The 20,721-nt window shown below is 36.9% G+C and overlaps 1 protein-coding gene across 3 annotated transcripts in view; it reads left to right on the forward strand.

Moving 5' to 3' along the window:
* Positions 1-3,634: 3,634 nt before the first annotated feature.
* CD2 (CD2 molecule) overlaps positions 3,635-20,721 on the forward strand; it is a 47,640-nt gene continuing 30,553 nt past the window's right edge. For 2 of the 3 annotated variants that reach the window (XM_074188536.1, XM_074188537.1), the window contains exons 1-3: positions 3,635-4,023; positions 4,315-4,617; positions 6,088-6,336. In XM_074188536.1, the coding sequence (XP_074044637.1) occupies positions 3,963-4,023; positions 4,315-4,617; positions 6,088-6,336 (613 nt within the window). In that variant the 5' untranslated portion in view covers positions 3,635-3,962. The remainder of the gene's footprint in view (positions 4,024-4,314; positions 4,618-6,087; positions 6,337-20,721) is intronic. The other variant, XM_074188535.1, reaches the window with a different exon arrangement.

Raw genomic sequence — 20,721 nt, forward strand, 5'->3', positions numbered from 1 at the left:
ATGCTAGGCAGTTTACTCAAAAAAGAACCTCAGTGTTTGGTATCTTCTCCTGCCAGGTGATCTTCAGAGTCTTCCTAAGACAATTTAGATGGAAGCAATTCAGTTTCCTGACATAGCTCTGGTGGACTGTCCAGGCATAAAGCAATGCTCAGCACAACAGCTCTACAGACTTTCAGTTTGGTAGTCAGTCTAATGCCTCTTTTCTCCATACTTTCTTTCAGCCTCCCAAATACTGAGCTAGCTCAATATGTAACATCTGGAAAGGACATTGCCCAGGTAAGTGAACTTGTCCACAGTCCTCAAAATGTCTCCATTTGCTGTAATCGATGGTTCCACATACAGATGGTATGGTGGTGGTTGATGGAGCACCTGGGTTTTCCTGGTTAAACCAAAATGAGCAAAAGCAGCAGAGAATTGATCCATACTTTGCTGCATCTCGGCTTCAGAGGCTGCATTGACTGCAGGGAAACAAACAGAAGATCATGCACCAACACTCCCTCCACTTTGGTCTTGTTTTGTAGCCTTTTCAAGTTGAAGAATTTGCCATCAGTGTGAAAGCTGACCTTGAGGCCATGTCCATCCTCAGTGAAGGCGTTGGATAACATGGCTGAAAACATCATGCTAGAAAGCATGGGAGCAAGGACTTGGCCTTGTTTCACTCCATTGGTGACTGGGAAATCTTAAGAGCATCATCCACTATCCAGAATCCAGGCAAGCAAACTGGCATAGAATACTGATGAACTTCTCCAGGCAACCAAATTTTGACATAATTTTCTATAAACCCTCACAACTGATGGTATCAAAGGCCTTGGTCAGATCTCCAAATGCATACATTATCTGCAATCAACCCTGAGTTTTGTTTTTGTTTTCATTCTTTGTCCTGTTAAATGAGATGCTCTTTGGGTATCAATTCCCTTTTCATGACAGAACGCATTCTGAGATTTCAGAGTAAATACTTCTACCCCGTGGACTGATTCATTGTACTTTTAGAGCAAGATTGTTTGGACAATGTCTAAACTTAAGGGCAGCTCATCCTTGATGCTCAGTCATGTGGGCTGGATTCAAACTTGGTTCCCATTCTCTCACTTGCCCTTTTGGAACTTTCTGACTTAATCCATGCTTTACTAAGACAGGCCAGAAGAACTAAAGAATAACTTAAATAATTGGAGATATTATGTAGGGCTTATGGATGTGATGCACAAATAAAACAAAAAATAAAGATACTACCAAAAACAAAGATATTACTTAACCTGGAAAAAAGAAGGCTCTGTGGGGAATGGGATCCACTCAGTCAAGTAAGAGAGGAATTCAATTTGTTCTGTATGACCAAGGAGACAGGACCAGGAACAATGGATAGAAGCCATAAAAAAGGCAAATTTACATATGATGTCAGGGAAAATCTCCTAAGAGAGCTCTGCAAAAGTACAATGGGCTGTCAGAGTGAATGAGCGATGGAAGTCCCTATCATTGACAGTTTTCAAGGGTTGGATGACACTTTGGGAGATTTTTGGAGAAGAGTTTCTTTTGGGGACTAGAGTCAGACTAATTGGTCACTGAGGACTATTCCAATTCTAAAATTGTGTGATTCTGTCAATTCTGGATCCTTTCAATTGCTCTTGTGGCCAATGGTGACATCACAAAATGATTTCCTAACTTTGCATCCTCCTTTTGTGTGAGGAGCACCATGTTTTATACTCAAGAGACATTCCATTAATATTTGAATAAATTAGAATGAACGTTTGGGTCTAGTTCATTATTTTAAGGGAGTAGATTTCTTGATTTTTGACTGCTTTCCAGGTAGATTCATTTCCCCTCCCCTTTATTTTTTTGCTTTTAGTAAATATAAGTAGTTTACCATGCTTCACTTCCCTCTAATATCTTCAGTGGTCATACATAGAACTTGGTTTGAAGTTCCAAATTTATGCATCTTCAGATGTGAAGGTCAGAAGCTAACCCCAAACTGAGGGGATACTCAGCATTCCAGATTGAGTGTAGTTTTTAGAATCAGAGTATTTGGATTCAAATGCTGACTCTGCTTCTTCATACTTGTATGGGTGACCTTGGACAAGTCCCTTTACCCTCTGAATCTCAAGTCTCTTTTCTGTTTTGCATTAAATGACCTTTAAGCTCCCTTGAAACTTTAAATCTATAATCCTTTGATCTGCTCTCTTTTTTTTCCAGTGGCATTCCAGACTTTTACATCTCTCTCTCAGGAACTTATCCCTTATTATTTTGCATTGTAGTTATTTCCATATGTGTCATATTTTCTCTACTCGTGTGTGATTATTCCATTTATACTGTGCAACTGTCCCCAGAATTTAGTTCAGTACTCAGAATACAGGTCTTAACACTTCCAGATTAAAATGAAAGAAGGAATACTATAAGGACTAACCTGTAAAGATTCTTAACCTAAGAGCATTGTATTTGCTTTTTAAAATATCTTAATTACCTTGTAATCCTATGTATTTTATTTTATGAGAAAAAAACATTATTCTGAGAGCCCATGGGCTTCCTAAAATTGTCAAAGAAATCTATGGCACAAAAAGGGTTAAGAATTAAAACTTTGGTCAAAACTAGAATATAAACCCTTCCAGACACACTGGGATTGGTGGAGGAGGAGGGCAGAATGGGTAAGTGAGGAAGATATCTGTCCTTCATTTTCAAAGAAGACCACATCAGGGAGGTGATGTGAGGAAGATGGTGAAGAAGCAGCATATTTTGGTGGATAGAAAGTAGGAACTGCAAATTAAAGGGAAGAAAGTACTGAAAAAAAAAAGAAAGTAGGAACTGTACTTTAGAAGACCTGAGTTCAAATCCCATGTCTAACACTTGGTGTAAGTCACTTTAACTGTTTGACCTACAGTCTCTTAATCTATAAAAATGGGGATAATAGAACATGCTGCCCTCATCTCAAAAAACTTACTGTACCTTATTCTGAGGAGTCCATAGGCTTCATCACACTACCAAAGGGGCCATGGATTATTTAAGAACTTCTCCAAGCACACATATTAAGAGAATCCAACATTGCAAAGTATGTATGTGAAGAAGTAAAGAATAACTTAAATAACTAGAGGGATTAATATAGCGCTTTGGGATGTGATGTACAAAGAAAACAAAAATTTTCTACTCAAATTTTTAAAAAATGTTGCTGTAGGGATCAAGCAAAATCATGGGTAGAAAGCATTCTGCAAACTCTACATAAATATTGGTCATTAGTAAAACCCTTCACAGTGGGGCAGCTAGGTGGCACAATGGATAGAGCACTGGCCCCAGAGTCCAGAGTACCTGGGTTCAAATCCGACCTCAGACACTTAAAAATTACCTAGCTGTGTGGCCTTGGGCAAGCCACTTAACCCCATTTGCTTTGCAAAAACCTAAAAAAAAAAAAAAACTTTCACAGAAACAATAGGAGACCACTTCTCTATCTTCAAAGGGTTTGTAATTGGCCTAAGGTCAGTACTTAAAGGTAAGAAACCACAAAAACAAGTAAGTATGGGTGCAATACCATAATTTCCAACACTCGAGAGCTTTTACAATAGATCAAGTCTGGTGAGGCCACAGTGCCCCCCTTTAGCTCCATTTCCTGCTTGCTGTGTGAAAAAAGGGGGGGAAGGATTAGTAAAAGGGAGTCAGAGGGGAGAATGAGTTTTGGGAACCCTTGAATACTCTAATTCCTCCCCATAATCCTGCTGTTTCACTTTACTGAAAATCTGAAGGTAGTTTTGAGTTTAGAGAATCTTTTTCTCCCCTTGGGTTCACAGAACATTTGGCATCCTTCCCCTAGTCTCCACCCTCCCATCCTTCAATCCCCACCCACCCAGTCAAATTAGAATACTGTACTTTGTGTAGCTTGAATACAGAAAAAGAGGAGGGAGCAGAGCTTGAGGTCCAACTAACTGAAGAACTGCCACTTCAATCTTTGACAATTTTTTGGTAGCCCAAGTTGGAGATACCTTCCAGAGATGAAATTTCAAAGTCATCTTTTAGTGACCTACCTGCTTCTTTTGTTCTTTTCCCCAAGAGGTAAGTGAACTGTTCCTCTTTCTTCTTGTGAGATTTTGAGAAATTGCTTTTAAAACATCCAACTTCTGAATATATGATCTAAGGGGATCTGAAACTGTTTCCCTTCTTTGTGGGAATGTCTCCTGACACATTCTGTTGTCTTCTTCTCTTTCCTGGATTAGGAGTTAGAAGACCTGCAGTCTAGACCCAACTCAATCGTTTGTTCTTTGGCTCTGAGACCTTGGGGGGATTCTGTCTCCTCAATGGCTTTCCAATATTTGGTGATTCCAGTGTCCCTTCTTTCTTTAACAGGTGTCATGGTAGAAGAGAATATGGTTTGGGGTATACTGGCTCAATCTATCTCTTTGGATATTCCTGATCTCCCAAAGGGCCAAGAAATAGATGATATACGGTGGTCAGAAGGACAGACTCTGATTGGAAAAGTAAGCTCAGATAAAGTGACTACTGGGAAAAACACAAACTATGAGATATTCATAAATGGAACCCTGAAAATTAGAGAGCTGAAGGCAGTCTCTGAGCAAAACTACACAGTGTCAGTGTATAATAAAAATGGAAAAAACCTATTGAAGAAAACATTAACTTTGAATGTGATGGGTGAGTATCCCTTTTTTCTCTCTCCTTCATTGATGGTTGCCAATCAGTAGATGTTTCTATGGCCCCTGCCTGGCTAAGGACTCAAATAAAAAAACTAGCCAGTATAGAAAGGAATAGGAGGCAGATGAGGTTCTGATTATGGACAGATGCCCTGGCTAAAATTTCATGTCATATATTTTAGGTTTCCTCCTTCCCCATTCTTACTTTGTTCTGTGGTTTTCCCCAAATTCTCAGTAATCCAAAAGCAGGCTTTTTTAACAGAAGACAACTTATTAGCTGAAGAAGGATGTTAGCAATGAAAAATGAGTGGACTTTCCTAAATATCTCCAGACCTTATGATTTCATAAGTGTAGGAAAGTAATGGTGTGATGTTTCTTATGTGAATGAAGATTGTCCACTCATTTATATTTAATAAGCTGAGTTGCCTATAAGTTGCAACTCAGTATGAATCAGAGGCAAGGCTTTTCTTTTTGGGGGCTATGTAATTGGAGTTAAGTGCCTTGCCCAGGGTCACAAAGTCTGAGGCCCAGTTAACTCAGGTCTACCTGACATCACAACCAATGCTCTATTCCCTGTACCACCTAACAAACCAGAAACAAAACTTGAATGCGGGTCTTGTCAATTCCAAAGCCAATTCTCTCTGTTAAGACACAATGGATAAAATAATCTCAATTAAAAGACTTTATAGATTACTTCTCTGTACCTTACCTATGGTAGGGGATTCCTTCTATAATCTCACTGATACATGGTCATGCAACCACTTCTTACACACTGCTGGCCATGGAAAAACTCCTACTTCATTAGACATCCATTGTTTTTTCTTTCTAGGACTTCTTGGCCACCCTTTTCCCGCTCACTCCCTTTTATCCATTTAATACCACAAGGTTACACTTCTAATCTCAAATTCCTTTGCTTTTCCCATTAACCAAAGGAAGTTATCTTAATTTTGAGTTATGTAAAAATCTTAATATAAATAGATATATATTCACATTCAAGTCAGCTTCTCTATCTTTTATGCTTTGGAAAATACTTATTCCTAAATGGTCCTACCAGACTGTAAATTTCATGAAGAAAAAACTGGTTTAACTAAATCTTTCATCTTCCATAGCACCTAGGCCAGTATTCTCAAATTTAATTCAGCAAACCTTTATTGAACACCAATTATATATGACATAGTGATTGATGCTAAGCAAAAAAAGACAAAAACAAGTGATCCCTGCCCTCATGGAACTTATACCCTACTGCAATGCAGCAGGCATTAAAATGTTTGATGAATGAAATGGAATTGGAGTGACTGTCATCCATAGGATTTTCAAACCTCACCAAGGCCTGAGAGTCACATCTCATTCCTTAACCTGGGGCCAATTTTGCTTCGAGTCCATGTGGACTACACAAGCTAGAACACATTTTCCATTCAGGGATATTCTCAAAGTAAATGGGATTTTTTTTCTTTAATTTTTCTTTTCAAAGAGGCGGTTTCAAAGCCAGAAATGACATGGAACTGCACCCTGAAAAGTATTTTTTGTGTGACTCAGAATGGGACTAATCCCGAAATGACCTTATATATCAATGGGACACATCCTTTAAAGAAGGGGACCTTGACAAAAGAAGGACTGAAACTCAAGTACACCTGGGAAGACCCACTGCCAAGAGAATTCAAATGTGTGGTGAAAAACAAAGTCAGCGAGGAGTGGGTTGTGGGCCAACCCTCCTGTTCAGGTGTGTATTTGGCAGCGGGTATGAAATGGATATATGCATAATAATCATAATAACTGACATTTATACAGTCTTAAATAGATATAAATATCTGTTTATATAGAAATATATACATATATATTTTTAAATGAGTAAAAATAGTTTCTATACTTTATCTTACTTGAGACATAACAATTCTGTGAGATAAGTACTAGAAGCATTATTATCCCCATATTACAGATTAGGAAATAGAGACTCCGAGATAAAGGGTTAGTAGATATTAGAGGCAGATTTTTGTGCCCAGGCCTTTCTGACTTTGAGGCAAGGCTACAGCACTAAGACTTCTATAGTCTTCTATCCTCTATGCCAGGCTGACTTGGTATTTTTTTTCCCCTTTGATCTAGAACTGTCTCCTGATGAAAAAACTTTATCTAAGTAGATCAACAGTTATTCTGTATCTTAGTCTTTGTTTTTTAATTCAATTTTATTTTATTTTCACTTCTCTAGATCCTTCTCCCCCCCACTGAGGAAGTGAGAAAAACAAAATAATAAATGTATATAGTTAATCAAAATAAATTCCTTCATTAACTATATAAAAAGAACAGAAAAGAAGAAAAATACACCTTATTCTTCATTATGAATCCATGTAGATTGTAGAATGTTTCATCATGAATTCCTTGCATTTGTGGTTGATGCCTCTCAGTTGATCAGAGTTCCTAAAACTTTTGAAGTTATTTGTCTTTACAGCATGGTGTTTCTTATGATCTTTTTAAATTTAATTTTTATCCCTCTTATTTCATTTTTTTCTCAATTATGTAAAAATTTTAATTATTTGGGGTTTCAAGTTTTCTCCCTTTCTTCTTCCCCTCACCACTTGAGAAGGTAAGGCAATTTGGTATATATTAAACATGTGAAGTCATGTTTCCATATTAGCTATATTATGAAAGATATAGACCAAAAGTCTCCAAGAAAATTAAAATGAACAAAATATGCTTTCTTCTGTATTCAGACTCCATCAGCTTATAGGGGTGCCTAGGTGGCACAGTGGATAGAGTACTGGTCCTGGAGTCAGGAGGATCTGAGTTCAAATCTGGCCTCAGATACTTAATAATCACCTAGCTGTGTGACCTTGGGCAAGTCACTTATCCCCACTGCTTTTTTTTTAGGTTTTTTTTTTTTGTAAAGTAAATGGGGTTAAGTGGCTTGCCCAAAGCCACACAGCTGGGTAATTATTAAGTGTCTGAGATCAGATTTGAACCCAGGTACTCCTGACTCCAGGGCCAGTGCTTTATCTACTGCACCACCTAGGCACCCCTCCCCACTGCTTTTAACCATATAAAAAAGACCAGACTCCATCAGTTCTTTCTCTGGAAATAGGATTTTTTTTTATCATAAGTCCTTTAGAATCATCTTGGATAATTGTATTGTTGACAATAGCTACATCATTTACAACTGATCATCTTACACTATTGCTATTACTGTGGATCATGTTCTCCTGGTTCTGCTCATTTCATTTTGTACCAGTACTTAAAAGTCTTTCCAGATTTTTTTCCAAAACCATCCTGCTCATCGATTCTTATAGTACAATAGTATTCCACCATACTCATATATCACATCTTATTCAACGTCCCTCAATTGATGGGCGCTCCCTCAATTTTTAATTCTTTGCCACCACAAAAAGAGCTGCTATAAATATTTTTGTACAATGGATGCTTTTTTCTTTTCCTCAATCTCTTTGGAATACAGACCTAACGGTGTATTGTTTCGTCAAAGTGTATGCATAGTTTTTAATAACTCTTTGGGATAGTTCCAATTTGTCCCCTAGAATGCTTAAATCAGTTCACAACTCCAACAAGAATACATGTGTCCCAATTTTTCAAAATCCCCTCTGACATTTGTTATTTTCCTTTTCTGTCATATTAACCAATCTGATAGGTGTTAGGTGGTATCTCAGAGTTGTTTTAATTAGCACTTCTCTAATCAGTAGTGATTTAAAGCATTTCATATGAGGATAGATAGCTTTGATTTCTTCTTTTGAAAACTGCCTGTTTATATCCTTGAATTATTTGTCAAAATTTGACTCAGTTCCCTATATATTTGAGAAATGGACCTTTATCAGAGTAACTTGCTATAAAAATTTCCCCTAGTTTCTCTGCTTTTCATTTTCATTTTGGCTGTACTGGTTTTTTTCTGCAAAACCTTTGTTATTTTAATGTAATCTATAATATCCATTTATCTCGATAATCTTGTTTGATAACAAATTTCTCCCTTATCCATATATTTGACAGGAAAAATTTTCCATGCTCCCCTAATTTATGTTATTTCCCATTATATCTAAATTACATACCCATTTTCACTTATCTTAGTATACCCTAAAGATGATGATCTATAATTTCTGTCAAACTCATTAGTTTTCTCAAAATTTTTTGTCAGAGTGAATTGTTCCAAGGTTAGAGCTCTGAGTTTATCAAACACTACATTTCTATGTTCATGTACTCCTATGTGTTGTATATCTAATCTATTCCACCAATCCACCATTTTATTTCTTAGTCATTATCAAGTTGTTTAGGTGATTACTGTTTTATAATGCAATTTGTGAATTGGTACTAGTAGGCCACCTTCCTTCATATTTAGTTATTAATTTTTCTTGATATTCTTGATCTTTTGTTCTTACAGACGAATTTTGTTAGCATTAAGAAATAATTCTGGGTAGTTTTTTCCCTTTTGTTTTGTTTTTTGGTAAGGCAATGGGGTTAAGTGACTTTCCCAAGGTCACACAGCTAAGTATTAAGTGTCTGAGGCTGGATTTGAACTCAGGTTTTCTTGACTCTATGGCTGGTGTTCTATCCACTTTGCCACCTAATTGCCCCAATTTTTTTGTTAGTTTAATTGGTTTGATACTGAATAAGTAAATTTATTTAGGTAGAATTGTCATTTTTTATGATGTTGATTTGGCCTAACAATGAGCAATTAACATTTCTTCAATTTTTTGGATCTGATTTTGTTTGAAAAGTACTTTGTTCATATAGTTCCTGGGTTTGTCTTGGCAGGTGGACTCCCATGTATTTTATAGTGTCTGCAGTTATTCTAAGTGGAATTTCTCTTTCCATCTCTTCCTACTGGATTCTATGGGCACTACATTAGAAATTTTGATGATTTGTGTGAGTTTTTTTATGTGCTGCAAATTTGCTGAAGTTGTTCATAATTTCAACTACTTTTTTTGTTGATTGTCTAGGAGTCTCTAAGAACACCATCATATCATCTGCAAAGAATGATCAATTTGTTTTGCCATTGTCAAATCTAATTTCTTCAATTTCTTTTCTTCTCTTATTACTCTAGCTGGTATTTCTAGGACAATAATGAATAATAATTGTAAAAATGGGCATCCTTGTTTAACTCCTTATCTTATTGGAAAGATATTGTTGGGGCGGCTAGGTGGCAGTGGATAAAGCACTGGCCCTGGAGTCAGGAGTACCTGGGTTCAAATCCGGTCTCAGACACTTAATAATTACCTAGCTGTGTGGCCTTGGGCAAGCCACTTAACCCCGTTTGCCTTGCAAAAACCTAAAAAAAAAAAAAAAAAAAAGAAAGGAAAGATATTGTTTGCTGGTGGTTTTAGATAGATCCTATTTTAATGAAAACTCCATTTATTAATGTTTTTAGTGTTTTTTAATAGGAATGAGCATTGTATTTTGTCAAAGACTTTTTGTATCTATTGATGCAATTATATTATTTTTGCTCTTGATATGGTCAATTATGCTTATAATTTTTCCGATATTGAATGAGTCCTACATTCCTGATATAAATTCCACCGGCTATGATCTTTGGGATATGTTTCTGCAATTTTATAGTTGGTATTTTATTTAAAATTTTCACATCTATATCCATTAGGGAAATTGAGCTATAATTTTTCTTCTCTGTTTTGGTTCTTCCTAATTTAGGAATCAGTACCATATTTGATTGATAAAATGAATTTGGTAGGATTCCTTTTTTGCCTGTTTTTCCCAAATAGTTTACATCATATTGGAATAAACTTGTTCTTTAAATTTTTGGTAGAGATTATTTGGAAATCCATCTGGTCCTTAGGAAATTCTTTTATGGCTTGTTCAATTTTTTTTTTCCAAGATAGGGTTATTTAAGCATTCCATTAACTCTTCTGTTAATCTAGGTAATTTATATTTTTGTAAACATTCATCCATTCACTGAGATGATCAGATTTTTGACATATGGTTGGGCAAAAACTTCTAATGATTGCCTTGATTCCATCTTCAATGGTAGAGAATTCACCCTTTTCATTTTTGATACTGGTAATTTGTTTTTCTTACTTTTAAAAATCAAATTAACCAAGGAGTTATCTATTTTGCTTTTAAAAAATAAAATCAGTTTCTAATTTTATTTATTGGTTTTTTTTACTTTCAATTTTATTAATCTCTGCTTTGATTTTCAGAATTTTCAATTTGGTCTTTAATTAAAGATTTTTGATTTGGTCTTTTCCTACTTTTTAAAAGTGCATGCCCAATTCATTGAGTTGTTCTTTCTCTATTCTTCTTCAAAGATATAAATTCCCTCTTAAGTTCTGTTTTGACTGCTTCCCATAAGTTTTGGTATGTTGTCTCATTGTTGTCATTCTCTTCATAAAGCTACTGTTTCCATTTATTCTTTATTATTAGATTGTTACGTTTTCAATAAATTTATTTTTGTTTTGTTTTTTGCAAGTCAATGGGGTCCTACAGCTAGGTAAATATTAACTGTCTGAGGCTGGATTTGAACTTAGGTCCTCCTGACTCTAGGTTTGGTGCTCTATCCATTGTGCAACCTAGTAGTCCCTCCAATAAAATTTTAGCCTATAGTTCCCTGACCCTTTATTGAATGCAATTTTTATTACATTATGGTCTTAAAAATGCGTATAATAGTTTTTCTTTTTTGTATTTGATTGCAAAGACTTTTTGACATAATGTCACGAACCACTGAGAAAAAAGTAAACTCCTTTCTATTCCCATTCACTTTTCTCAAGGGGTATATTGTTTCTACCTTTTGTAACATCCTATTCATTTGGGGTGGCTAGGTGGCGCAGCAGATAAAGCACCGACCCCGGAGTCAGGAGTACCTGGGTTCAAATCCGATCTCAGACACTTAATAATTACCTAGCTGTGTGGTCTTGGGCAAACCACTTAACCCCCATTTGCCTTACAAAAGAAAAACCTAAAAAAAATTCCATTCATCGCTTTGGCTTTTTAATTTACTTTGTGATTAAATTTATTTAGTTCTGAGTGGGAAAAGTTAAGGCTCCTCCTGTAACTCATTTAAATTTTTCTTTAAGAATTTGGATATTTTCCATCTGGTGCATTTTTGTTTTATATTGCTATTACTTCATTGTCTATGGTACATTTTAGCAAAATGTTGTTTCCCTTTTTTTCTTTCTTAATTAGTTCTATTTTTGCTTTTACTTTGTCTGAGATCATGATTGCTACTTCTGATTTTCTTTAAACTTCATCTGAAGTATAATAGATTCTGCTCCAGTCTTTTACTTTTGATGCCTTTCTGTTTTACATGTGTTTCTTGTAAAAACATATTGTTGGATTTTTAATTTTTAATCTGTTTTGTGGGTGACTTATACCATTCATGTTCATAGTTATGATTACTGTGTATCTCCCTCCATTCTATTTTTTTCCCCTGCTTATCCTTCTCTCTATTTGTCTCTGTGGATCTCTCTGTCACTCATTCCCTTCTTTATGCCTCTTTATGCTTCTGACCACAGTCTCACTTAATCTGCTCTCCCTTCTATCAGCCCTGCATCCTTCTCATCTCCTTCCCCTTCTACTCGTCTGTAGTCTAAGATAGCTTTCTATTCCCAACTGAAAGGGCCTGCCATTCACTGCTCTCCTGGCCTATGTTCTAGTCTTTATCTACAAAGAAGTCTTCCTCTCCTGCAGCCACAAGGGTTGACACTCCTCTTGACCCTGAAACTGCGATCAGGTCCCTTGCTCTCTTGCAGCCACTAGTGATAGTGTTCCTTTTTGGTCTTGGCACTGTGACCAGGGTCGCTGTTTCCTTGCAGCCACTCCTCTTCACCCTTGAACTTCATCCTGGAACTGTGTCTGGGCAATGCAATAGGTTCCTATACCCAGCTCCTGCAAAAGATCCCCTATAATCTTTTGACCAATTCTCTAACTCCCTTACCACCTGTAGGCTGAGAGCTCTGAATGCTGCTGATACCACTTTTGCAGGTGTCTCTAAGGTCTGCTATTAGCATTGCCAGGGCATGGTGCCACCTTCCTTAGACTACCATCCAATATAACAGACCCTTCTTGTTGACCTTCTAAGTTATCTTGGTCTGGAAATTTGTTTCAACCCATCTTTTAATTGATTCTGCCACTCCAGAATTCTATTTGAGGTACTATTTGAAAGTAATTTATAGAGGAATTAGGGAGAGTTCAAGTGAGTTCTTGTCTCTACTCTGTCATCTTGACTCCACCCTCTTATCCTTCCAGTCTTTTTTTGGTTTGTTTGTTTTTTCCAAGGCAATGGTTAGGTTAAGTGACTTGCCCAAGGTCACATAACTAAGTATGTATTAAGTGCCTGAGGGCAGATTTGAACTCAGGTCCTCCTGACTCCAGGACTGGTGCTCTATCCACTGCTCCACCTAGCTGCCTGTCTTTTATGGTCTTGAAGAGTTGTCTGGCATATCAGGAGTATGAGTGACTTGCCCAGGGTCACAAAACTGGTTTGAGTCAGAGGTAAGATTTGAACTCAGGTCTTCCTGACTCTGAGACAAGTCCACTATCCACTATATCATGTTACCTTTATGCGCCCTAAGATGACATGTCCATACCTCTGGAGATGTTAGTTCCAGTTAATCAACTGATCAATAGAATACATACCCATTAGATGCTAGACACTGCTCTAGGGGCAGGGGAAAAAAAGAAAAAATAAAATAATCCCTGTCCTCAGGAAGTTTATATTCTACCAAAGATGAGTGATAGATTTAGGCAGGACCATATTGCCTAGAATATAAGGTAAAATGTTTAGGGAAAGTTGCAAGGAAAATGGCTCATGTTGATAGAGCTACAAATGTTGGAAATTCCCCACAGCACTCAAACTGATAAGAAATCGAAGAGATATCTTTCCCCAATCACACTCATTTTCTCTCGGAAAGAAATGATGAGTAATTAAAAAACATCTCTTGGGCAAGTAATGCCAACTCATACTGGAAGCAGGGATGGAACTCAACTGCTTCCTACTGTCTGTCTTTATTGATTGTGCCAATTGAAAGCCTTACTTTCTAACCCCTTCCCTATCTACTTTAACCAGAGTGTACTAAAAGATTTTAGTGAAGTTTTAAACAATCTCGCTGTGACTTTTGGGACAGGCTATATTGCAGCAGGGGTGGTCAGGCTAAAATGGAGTTCAGTTCCAGGAGGCTTCTCAATATACTTGATGTGAATATGGGATGTGGACTTCAGTAAGAAGGATGTCCCTCCCTCCATTGGCCATAGTGACTTGCTGCCAGTTCAAGGGATAAAAAACTTTTGATATGGGGAAAGCAGAATTCTTTGCTAGTTCTTTCTTCTAGACCCAAAGGGGAGTCATTCATTTTGAAATGATTCAGGAATTGCTGCTTCCTTCAAGCCCCACTCTCACCCCACAGGTCTGATGAAGTTTTAATCACTGAGTAGCCGTTGATCAATATGTTTCTCCTGCCAGGTGCTCCAACACCCATGTATCTAACTCCATAGGGTGTGGGTCCTTGAGGCAGAAGGTCCTAGGCTCTAATCCCATCAAGGAGATGAGACTTGAGGAGATTTATCAGATTGGGTTTTCATGATTACATTTGTACAAATTTCTTGTGTATGTCTGTCTTTGTATTTGGCAGCTAAGTGGCTCAGTAGATAGCATGTGTCTGGAGTCAGGAAGACCTGATGCCAAACCTGGACTTGGATGTTACTAGCTGTGGGGCCTTAGCAAAGTCATTTAACCCTGTTTACCTCAATTTCCTCCCCTGTAAAGTGAGATGAAGAAGAAAATGGTAAACCACATTTGAATCTTTGCCAAGAAAAGTCATGAAGAGTCAGACCTGACTAAAATAACCAATTAATAAACAATTTACTTGGATATTGGTTTCTTCTCCCCAAGCAAAAGAGTCAGGATCCAAAAAGAAATGATGAATGTGAATGAGAGAGTTTGGGGGAGACTGTTGGCTGTAAGTGGAGCTGTGCTCCTTTCACACTGAGTTGCTAAGGGGATGTGATAAGAGGAGGTCAGACTGACACCGCTTCCCAGCCAAGCTGCATTGCAAAGAATTGGTCATTTTTGCAAGATGAGTCAGAAAAAGCCTTTTGTCTCAACCTGAAGTCCATGTAGAGAGAATACAAGCTATAATGGACAGAGGACTGGGCAGGAAGGAAAGACATGAATGCTCATTCTTGTTTTATCCTTAACAGTGCTGTGACCTTGAATAATAATGGTATAACTGACATATGCATATATATATATATGCATGTATATGATGCTCTAAAATTTATAAGATACTTTATGAACATTATCTCATTTGAGTCTCTCAATTCTGGGAGGGAAGGAGGTATTCATAGTTACTATTATTTTCATTTTTCAGATGAAGAAACTGAAAATGAGCAAGGTAAGGTGATTTGTCGGGGGTCTTCCAAGCTACTAGGTGTCAGAGGCGGTATTTGAACACAAGTCTCCTGGACTCCACATCCAACATGCCACCCTCTCTCTCCAATTCATTCATCTCAGTAGGCTTCAGTTTTTTAAATAATTAAACTCAAACAATGGCCAAGGCGTAGCATACTTGCCTTGGTCTAGGTTTTAGGGTCCTCTCTGAGCTGCCAATAAGAGGGCAGGGAGGCAGCCCAGTGAAAATCTTAAGAATTTAATGAAGTTCACATCATCAACATCTAACTCTTTTGTCCCCTTTGTCCCTAAGATGGAGTGAAGATTACCTCTCAGATCTGTGACTTCCTTTCATCTTCATTCAACTCTTATTTTGTCATCTCATCCCGGCAAGGAAGTGACTCTGGGTTCTCAAAAGCTGTGCCAGAAAGATGAGAACTCGGGCCTCTTCCTACATCATGGAAAGACGCAGCATCTAGGCTCAATAAGGGACTGTGTCTATGTAGACCATGTAATAGATAGATGTAGACCAGTCTAGCTCAATGGAGAGGGTCAAAGACTCAGAGGTTTGCTACAGCGATAAGAATACTAAACATTGGAAGATGTTTATTTCCTGTGTAGCCTTTGTCAAATTATTTAACTTTGTTGGGCCTAAATTTTTTTTAATGTGTAAAGTAAGAAGGTGGTACTATACCATCTTTGAGGCCCCTTCCAGCTTTCCATTTTTAATCCTATAATTGTCTCCCTGAGGGTGAATTGGGGGGGGGGGGGGTCTTTAATTTATGAAGATTATCTACTTAGGAAGGGAAAGAAAGAGTAGGAAGGGGAGGGAAAGGAGGAAGGACTTGAATTCTCCCTCCATTGTGTTTCAATAGAGATAGAGATAGAGATAGATAGAGAGAGATAGAGATAGAGATAGAGATAGAGATAGAGATAGAGATAGAGATAGAGATAGATAGGGATAGAGATAGAGATAGAGATAGAGATAGATATTGTGTGTGTGTGTGTGTGTGTGTGTGTGTGTGTGTGTGTGTGTGTGTGTATGTGTATATAGTTTCCTTCCAGAGGTTGCCCTTTATGTTCGTTTAAATATTAGATCTTTTGGAGAGCTGGAAGTTTGGGGGCTGAGTTATAGTGTCCTTCTTTATTTTCCCAGGGCTCCAACAACTCCTTAAGGATGGGCCTGGGTGGAGCTTGTTGTTACTGTTGCTGTTGTCCTTCCTACCACAACATTAAGTGAATTGGATTTATGTGAAGGGGTACTCTCCTCTGGAACCATCTGGCCAGATATGGATCAAGATGATTGGAGTTGATTTGAGGCCAGATGCAGTAGGAGACCTTGTCCTTTTTAAGTTAAGATCCTTCCCAGGTTTCAGTTTGAGTGAGGCAACACCCACTGTGTGATCGAGGATAGATAAAAAATAAGACACTCTTGTCTTGGGCAGTGGGGGAAGGAACATAAAAGAAATAATCCCTACTTTCATGTGGTTTGTGGCACAGAGCTGGGAGGGGCCTTGGAGATTATCTCCTCCAAACCGGTCCCAAGGAAGGCAATTGGGACCCTAGGATGATTGGACCATTTGTTCAAGGTCACAGGACTGGGAGGGAAACAGAGCCAGAACTAGGTGACAGAACCTTCAACTTTCATTTCCATGTTCTTTCAATTTCATCAACTGTCTCTGTCTCTAATTAGGGAGGCAGTGTATTAGCACATGAAATAAGAGATCATTTACATAGCATCAAGTCAGCAAGTGTAAAATCATGTACCAGAATGCAAAGTAAGCATATATGTTTAGAAGGGATACGTACACCATGAGAAGTAGTCAAGAGTGAAAAATGTGTGTGTGTACAAGAATTGGAACTTAATTTTCAAATTATAGATTTAGAGCTAGAATAGACCTGTGAGGCTATCCAGCCTAGCCCCCCCTCCCCCATTTTGTAAATGAGGAAACTGAGTCACAGGGAGGTTTTAGTGAGTTGGCCAAAGTTAAACAAATACTAGATATGAGAAGTGAAATTTGAACACATATTCTCCACATATGAGACCAGGGTTCCATCTACTATGCCTTGCCACCTTCTGGCTTTTTTTCTTTTTTCCTTCCTCCCTTCCCTCCCCTTCCTACTCTTTCTTTCTTTCCCTTCCTTCCTTCCTTCCTTCCTTTCTTCCTTCCTTCCTTCCTTCCTTCCTTCCTTCCTTCCTTCCTTCCTTTCTTTCTTTCTTTCTTCTTTCTTTCTTTCTTTCTTCCTTCCTTTCTTCCTTTCTTCCTTTCTTCCTTTCTCTTCCTTCCTTCCTCTCTTCTTTCCTTCTCACCCTCTCTTTTTTCCTTCCTTTCCTTCTTTATTTCTTTATTCATCTAGTCATTTTTTATTCATCCATTTATTTGTTTATTCTAAATCTGACACCAAATAAGATACATGTCTTCGCACACATATTAGAGGCTTGAACACAAAGCTACAAATCTCTATGATGGAGAGCTTTCAATCCTATTTTTATGTGCCTTTGGTTTTAAGAAAGTGTGTATAATGTTCTGGTGGCTACCTCTCAAGATAATCAAGAGGAACTAAAGAAACAGCTAACAACTGGAAGGGTGACCACTGAGAGGAGGGAATTACAATACAGAGTCAGCTTGACAAAATTAGATTCCTCCAGTTTGTAACAGTAATATCTGAGAGAGGACATGCTGAAAATAGAGAAAATCATGGATGCTATGCATATGTGAACATGGATTTATTGAGACCAAATCCCATAATTCTTTTTTGTTGTTCTTCTTCCTTTATTTTCTTTTTTAAAAATTATATAAATATTTTATTTGTTTCCCAATTAAGTACAATAGTAGTTTCTACCAATCATTTTAATAAGGTTTTGAATTTTTATTATTTCCCCCTCCTTCCCTTTCTCCCCCCTTCCCCTCAACAGAAGGGAATCTGATAAAGTATTTACATTTGTTTCCATGATATGCATAGATCAAAATTAAATGTGTTGAGAGGAAAAAAAACATATCCATAAGGAAGAAAGAAAATATTAGAGATAGCAAAATTATTTAATACATAAGATGACTTCTTAAAAATTGAAGGTAATATTCTTTGGTCTTCCTTTAAACTCCACAGTTCCTTCTCTGGATACAAATGGTATTCTCTATCATGGTTCCCCTAAAATTGTCCCTGATCATTGCACTGATGGAGTGAGCATGCCTATCATGGTTGATCATCATCCCATGCTGTTGTTAAGCTCTGTTCATCTCATTCAGCGTCAATTCATGCAAATCTTTCCAGGTTTTTCTGAAATCCCAGCCCTCTTGATTTCTTATAGAGCAATTGTGTTCTATCACCTACATATACCACAGTTTGTTCAGCCATTCTCCAATTGATGGACATTTCCTTGATTTCCAATTATTTGTCACTACAAAAGAGCTGCTCTGAATATTTTTGTACATGTGGGTTTTTAACCTTTTTTTTAATGACTCTTCAGGATACAGACCCAGTAGTAGTATTGCTGGATCAAAGGGTGTGCACATTTTTATTGCCCTTTGGACACATTTCCAAATTACTCTCCAGAAAGGTTGGATCAGTTCACAGTTCCACCAACAATGCATTAGTGTCCCAGGTTTCCCACATCTCTTCCAACATTGATCATTATCCTTTCTGCTTTCTGGTCATATTGGCCAATCTGAGAGGTGTGAGGTGGTAGCTCAAAGAGCTTCAATTTGCATTTCTCTAATCAATAATGATTTAGAGCAGTTTTTCATATGATTATAGATAACTTTTATTTCCTCATCTGAAAATTGCCTTTACATATCCTTTGACTGTTAATTGGGGAAGGTTTTTTTTTTTTATAAATTTGACCTAGTTCTCTCTATATATTTTAGAAATGAGTCCTTTGTCAAAAATACAAGTTGTAAAAATCATTTCCCAATTTACTACATTCCTTTTGATCTTGGTTACAGTGATTTTGTTTATGCAAAAGCTTTTCAATTTAATGTAATAAAAATTATCCCGTTTGTTTTTTATACTGTTCCCTCTCTTCCTTAGTCATAAATTGCTCCCCTTTCCATAGACCTGACAGGTAAACTATTTCTTGTTCTCCTAGTTTGCTTATAATATTGTCGTTTATGTCTAAATCATGCACCCATTTTGATCTTATCTTGGTATAGGGTGTGAGATGTTGGTCTCATTTTAGTTTCTGCAATTCTGTCTTCCAGTTTTCTCAGTTGTTTTCATCGAAGAATGGATTCTTATCCCAGAAGTTGGACTCTTCGGGTTTATCAAACAGCAGACTACTATAGTTGTTTCCTGTTGTCTCTTTTGTGCCTAGTCTATTCCATTGAACCACTACTTTGTTTCTTAGTCATTACCAGACAGATCTGATGACTGATGCTTTATAATATAATTTTAGATCTGGTAAGGCTAAGCTGCCTTCTTTTGAATTTTTTTCTTTAAATCCCTCAATATTCTTGACTTGCTATTTCTCTATATGAATTTAGTTACTAGTTTTTCTAGCTCACCAAAGTAATTCTTTAGAAGTTTGGAATAGCACTAAATAAATAGTTTAATTTAGATAGAACTGTCATTTTTATTATGTTAGCTCGGCCTATCCATAAGCAATTGATATTTGTCAAGTTATTTAGATCTGATTGTATTTGTGTGAAAAGTGTTTTGTAGTTGTTTTCAGTATTTTCAGTCTGCCTTGGCAGGTAGACTCCCAAATATTTTATGCTGTCTGACATTATTTTAAATGGGATTTCTCTTTCTAATTCTTGCTGCTGTATCTTGTTGGTAATATATGGAAATGCTGAGGATTTATGTGGGTTTATTTTTTGTTCTATGACTTTGCTATATTGTCAGTAGTTTCTGGTTGTTTTTTAGATGATTTTTTTAGGGTTCTTTAGGCATACCATCATATCATCTGCAAAGAGTGAGAGTTTTGCTTCTTCCTTCCCAATACTAATTCCTTTAATTTCTTTTTCTTTTCTTATTGCTAAAGCTAACAGTTCCAATAAAATATTGAATGGTAGTGATGATAATGGACATCTTTTTTCACCCCTGATATTATTGGGAATGCTTCTAGCTTATCCCTATTGCATATAATGCTTGTTGATGGTTTCATATAGATACTGCTTATCATTTTAAGGAACAATCCACTTATTCCTATGCTCTCTAGTATTTTTAGTAGGAAGGATGCTGTATTTTTTCAAAGGTTTTTTAAGCATCTATTGAGATTATTATATGATTTGTTATTGATATAGTCAATTATGCTGACAGTTTTCCTAATACTGAACCAACTTTGTATTCCTGGAATCAATTCTGCTTGGTCATAGTGTAGTATCTTAGACTTGCTGTAATCACTTTGCTAAAATTGTATTTAGGATTTTCTCATCCATATTCATTAGGGAAATTGGTCTATCATTTTTTTTCTCTGTTTTGATTCTTCCTGGTTTAGTAATCAGCACCATATTGGTGTTATAGAAGGAATTAGGCAGAGTTCTATCTTCACCTATTTTCCATATAGTTTATATAGAATTGGAACCAATTGTTCCCTGAATATTTGAGAATTCACTTGTGAATCCATCTGGCCCTGGAGATTTTTTCTTAAGGAGTTCATTAATGCCTTATTGAATTTCTTTGTCTGAGATAGGGTTATTTTGTTATTTAATTTCCTCTTCATTTAACCTGGGAAGTTTATATTTTTGTAAATATTCATCTATTTCACTTAGATTATCAAATTTATTGGCATACAGTTGGTCAAAATGGTTCCAAATTATTACTTTATTTCCTCCTCAT

Source organism: Macrotis lagotis, chromosome 5 (assembly GCF_037893015.1).
Source record: "Macrotis lagotis isolate mMagLag1 chromosome 5, bilby.v1.9.chrom.fasta, whole genome shotgun sequence".
Taxonomy (NCBI): Eukaryota; Metazoa; Chordata; class Mammalia; order Peramelemorphia; family Peramelidae; genus Macrotis; species Macrotis lagotis.